Source organism: Neolamprologus brichardi, chromosome 3 (genome assembly GCF_056152115.1).
Source record: "Neolamprologus brichardi isolate AB-2024 chromosome 3, ASM5615211v1, whole genome shotgun sequence".
Classification (NCBI taxonomy): Eukaryota; Metazoa; Chordata; class Actinopteri; order Cichliformes; family Cichlidae; genus Neolamprologus; species Neolamprologus brichardi.
The window spans coordinates 43,671,719-43,676,811 of NC_142106.1; the positions used below are offsets into that span (position 1 = coordinate 43,671,719).

At 42.7% G+C, this 5,093-nt stretch overlaps 1 protein-coding gene across 1 annotated transcript; it reads left to right on the forward strand.

The window, feature by feature from the left end:
• The first annotated feature begins 3,249 nt into the window (after window positions 1-3,249).
• LOC148104341 (uncharacterized) lies at window positions 3,250-5,093 on the forward strand. Its single transcript, XM_087837709.1, has one exon. It carries the CDS (start codon window positions 3,250-3,252, stop codon window positions 4,561-4,563), a length of 1,314 nt encoding a protein of 437 aa, XP_087693835.1. The 3' UTR covers window positions 4,564-5,093.

Sequence of the window (5,093 nt, forward strand, 5' to 3'; positions counted from 1 at the left end):
GCAGTGGCACTACGTGCCAACAGATCAGAATCCAGCTGACCTAGCCACCAGATCGGTCAAAGCATCTTGGCTTGGAGAGACTATGTGGTTTACAGGTCCAGATTTTCTTCACAAGCCTCCTGTGGCTGAAACACATGAGCCATTTGAGCTGGTGGAACCAGATGCAGATGTGGAGGTAAGACCACAGCTGACATCCTGTGCTACCCATATAACTATGAACTTGAAGTTCAATTCAATTCAATTTTATTTATATAGCGCCAAATCACAACAAATGTCGCCTCAAGGCGACATTTGTTGTGGAACCTATTTGAAGTTGACTTCAAATAGGTTCCAACGCTTCTCCACCTGGAGGTCTTTACTGAGAGCAGTTGCCTTCTTGAGCCACCAGACTCAGTCATTCAGTACCAACCCCCCAAATACATGTAGAGGATGGTATATGTGCAACAAACTTCATACTCCAGAAGAACTGACCATACTTGGGTTTGTCCAAGGGGACGCTTATCCAGAAGAGTATGTTGCACTGCAAGAGAATAGAGCAATTTCAAAGACAAGCACAATCCTCAAGCTAGACCCTTTCATGTGCAACGGTGTTTTACGGGTTGGTGGACGTCTGAAACACTCCACTGTTAGTCTTGGAATGAAAAATCCAATCATTCTCCCAAAACAGAATCATGTGACCAAATTGCTAGTGACCCATTACCATGAAAAGATAAAACATCAAGGACGACAGTTTACAGAAGGGGCAATCAGAGTGGAAGGCCTGTGGATTGTTGCTGGCAAAAGGTCGATTAGCTCTGTAATCCATTCCTGTATTGTCTGCCGAAAGCTGAGAGGAAAACTGGAAGTCCAGAAAATGGCCGACCTTCCCCCAGAACGTCTGAGCATGTCTCCTCCCTTTACATATGTAGGGTTGGATGTTTTTGGTCCGTGGGAGGTAATCACCCGAAGAACTCGAGGTGGAGCACCTCAGAGTAAGCGATGGGCGATCCTTTTCACATGCATGAGTACCAGGGCTGTGCATATAGAAGTCATTGAGTCCATGGACTCAAATAGCTGCATCAATGCACTATGCAGACTTTTTGCTTTAAGAGGGCCTGTGAAGCAGCTGAGGTCAGACTGTGGTACAAACTTTGTTGGAGCATGTTCTGAATTAGGAATAAGACAAGATGATCAGAAGGGTGGCTGGCCTCTCCCTTAGAGATAGGGTGAGAAGTTCGGCCATCCGGGAGGGGCTCAGAGTAGAGCCGCTGCTGCTCCACATCGAAAGGAGCCAGCTGAGGTGGTTCTGGCATCTGACAAGGATGCCCCCTGGGCGCCTCCTGGGTGAGGTGTTCCAGGCATGTCCCACCGGGAGGAGGCCCCGGGGCAGACCCAGGACACGCTGGAGAGATTATATCTCTCGGCTGGCCTGGGCACGCCTTGGTGTTCCCCCGGATAAGCTGGAGGAGGTGGCTGGGGAGAGGGAGGTCTGGGCCTCTTTGCTTAGGCTGCTGCCCCCGCGACCCGGCCTCGGATAAAGCGGATGAAGATGGATGGATGGATGGATGGATGGACAAGATGATCAGAGTCAAGACAAGATCCTGAGATACCTCTACGAACACGGCTGTACATGGGAGTTCAACCCTCCACATGCCTCGCATATGGGAGGTGTGTGGGAGCACATGATTGGTGTAACCAGGAGGATACTGGACTCCATGTTGTCTCACGGTAAACACAGTTCCCTGACTCATGAAGTGCTCTGTACCTTGATGGCAGAGGTGTCTGCTATAATCAATGCAAGGCCATTGATCCTAGTCTCCTCCGATCCTTCTTCACCACTGCTGCTGACTCCCGCTATGATAGTAACACAGAAACCTGGTGTACCACCTCCAGCTGACGAGTTTGTTGGAAAAGAACTTTTGAAGTGCCAGTGGAGACGAGTAGAGGTACTTGCTGATGAATTCTGGACCCGATGGAGAAATGAATACCTACACACTCTGCAGCCAAGACGCAAGTGGCAAGTAGCATGTCGCAACTTACAAGTGAGTGATGTAGTTTTGCTCAAACAGAAGCAGTCATCTCGTAACGAGTGGCCGATGGGGTTTGTCACTACCACCTTTCCAAGTAGTGATGGGAAGGTGCGCAAAGTGGAAGTCAGAACAACATCACAAGGCAAAGTAAAGACTTTCTCAAGGCCTATAAGTGATGTTATTTTGCTCTTATCAATAGAGAGTCAGAAGTCAACCAAAGACAGTTAAGCATGAAGTGGCATATTTGGGAATGCCAAACGGGGAGTGTTCTGTTTTCAATATGTTCATATGCTAATGACACAAATAAGTGTAAAGTGTATTTCTATTGTTATACATCGTAAAATTGTGAATCTTTATTTTGACATCTAGATAGACAGGAAGGCTTTTATTTTATGACATGTGCATAGACAGGAAGCAGGAAATGCAGAGAACAGTGGGAAAAGCATGGCTACAGCTTTGTAATCATTCATGTGGACTCCAATCCACTCCCTGAGTGTTCACACTCCCTGAGTGTTCACACTCCCTGAGTATTCACACTCAGGGAGTTCAACACATAGAGAGAACATTACCAGCAGCATTTCATTTCCCAGTAAACAAAATAAAGATTAGCTGTTGCCATGAAATACCTACTATAAACTTTAAATACTGCAATATGTGCAGGGTCCATACACATTTTTAGGGTCAAATTCAAGCACTTTTTAAGCACATTCAAGGTCAATTTTTCAAGCTTTTCCAGCACATTACCAAAAAAGAAGAAAGCATGTTTCACTTTGCATCACCTTAGTAAGACCTTGTAAAAATTTAAACAAATCATCTTAGGTCGATTTAAATGTCTTTTGTTACCCTTTTGTTAAAAGATCAGAACACAAAAATACTGAAAAAGGAAACGGTTGCCTTACATGCATATAGTGTACAAGATGTTTGTGACAATTAATTTCTTAATCGGCTGGACTAACCAATAGTCCACAACTAGGAAACACTGAAATTTTCAGTTAAGTTTGAAAACAGTTTAAAAAAAAAATACCCCATTCCAAAATGTCTTGTGATAATCTCATTGGCTTAGGGAGTGATGATGTCATAGATCTTAAGAATCTTAAGTCCTTTGATGTTTTTCCTTAAGTAGGGGTGAGAAACAGCAAGTTTTAGTTCGTTTCAGCAGCATCTGTGTTTGCAGCCTACAAAACGTTCACCACAGAAACATTTGGAAAGCTCTTCAAAGTCATCGTATAGAAACTCCAACATGTTTCCAAGAAAAAAACAACCAATTCAAAAAGATTACGCCACCTCTCCTTCCTGGCGTGGCCGGCCAATTTCCCCAAATGGCGTCTCATCCTTCCAAAGGGCATTAGAGGAGAGTAGAAAGGAAAACTACCTTCTCCAGAAAAAAATGCAACAAATTGAAGAAGAGAAACTTCAACTGGAGGACAAGTGTAGACGAATGGAAGCCCAAAATAAAGAGCTGGAAGAAAGACAACAGCGCCAGCCGGACATAAAAATTATTAATGAGGGCTGGGGAATCAAGTTTCCTCAGACCCGAGAGCAGATTGTGCACCTCATTAAAGAAAACAGGAAAAAGAGTGCAGAACTAAAAGAAATGACCAACCAGCTCCAAGACAAGAAAACGATGACTGATAAGATACAATGGGATCTCCAATACATGGACCGAAAAAATCGGCTCCTCCAAAGACAGCTCCATGAAGCTGTGGAAGAAAAGAAAGAATTCCTCCAACAGAAGGAAGAGCAGCACAAAAAGCAACAAGACATGCAGCACGAACTGAAGAGCATGCAGGAAAAATACGGAATGCTGAAAGAAAGCCTGGATGAAACACTGCGCCAAAATAAAGACCTTCTTCAACAGAAAGAGCAACAGCAGGAAAGACTGAAAGAAGGAAAACGCATCGTCCAGGACTTTGAGTCTAAAACTCTAAAACTGCAAGAGTTTTGTAATCAGCTGGAGGACAAAGTAACTAAAGTGGAAGAAGAAAAGGACAAACTGGAGAAACGGTGCTCGCAGATGCAGAAAAGAATCGATCAGATAGCGAGAAACAACTCCGAGCTCGTTAAGGGGATTTTGGTGGAATTCAATAACTTGAGGCGTGAAAACACTCAAATGCAGGCGCAAAAACAACAAGAAGACAAAATACATGACGACCTGCAGCTCACGCTCCAAGAAATCCAGAAAAGAAACGAGCAGTTAGAAGACAAGCACAAAGAGGTCCAACAGAGAAATGCAGACATGCACAAGGACAAGCTGATACAGGAGGCAACATCCAAACAACTCAAAGACAAGCTTGAAGAACAACAAGCAACATTGGAAGAGGTGGAACAAAGATGTGAGAAACTTGAAAAGCAAAACGCAGAAACAATCGATGAGCTGAGAAATCTCATCCTGGAGAAAAAAGCGCTCGTGGAAAAGTGCATGAAAAAAAAGAAAAAATGGTTCCACTTGTTCCAGAGGAGAGACGCTACTGCTTCCTCATCTGATGTAGTCTCGTCTTGCTCCACCTCTGTTAACCCCCCCAACCAGTCCCGGCAGTTGACTGTCCCCTCCTGAGCCTGGTTCTGCCGGAGGTTTCTGCCCGTTTAAAGGCAGTTTTTCCTCCCCACTGTCGCCAAGTGCTTGCTCAGAGGGGATTGTTGGGGTTTTCTCTCCTCTGCCTTTTTTCTTCATTTACTTGTTTAACTTTTTTCATTATTACTTCATTTTACCTTTTTTCTTCATTTACTTGTTTAACTTTTTTCATTATTACTTCATTTTACCTTGTTTCTTTATTTACTTGTTTAACTTTTTTCATTATTACTTCATTTTACCTTTTTTCTTTATTTACTTGTTTAACTTTTTTCCTTATTACTTCATTTTACCTAGTTTCTTCATTTACTTGTTTAACTTCTTTCATTATTACTTCATTTTACCTTTTTTCTTCATTTACTTGTTTAACTTTTTTCATTATTACTTCATTTTACCTTTTTTCTTCATTTACTTGCTTGTTTAACTTTTCTTTCAACTTATTTAAATAATAAACCAATTAAATTTATCCTTTGAATATTTTTCATCTCATCTTTACAGAATCTTTCCAAAACATT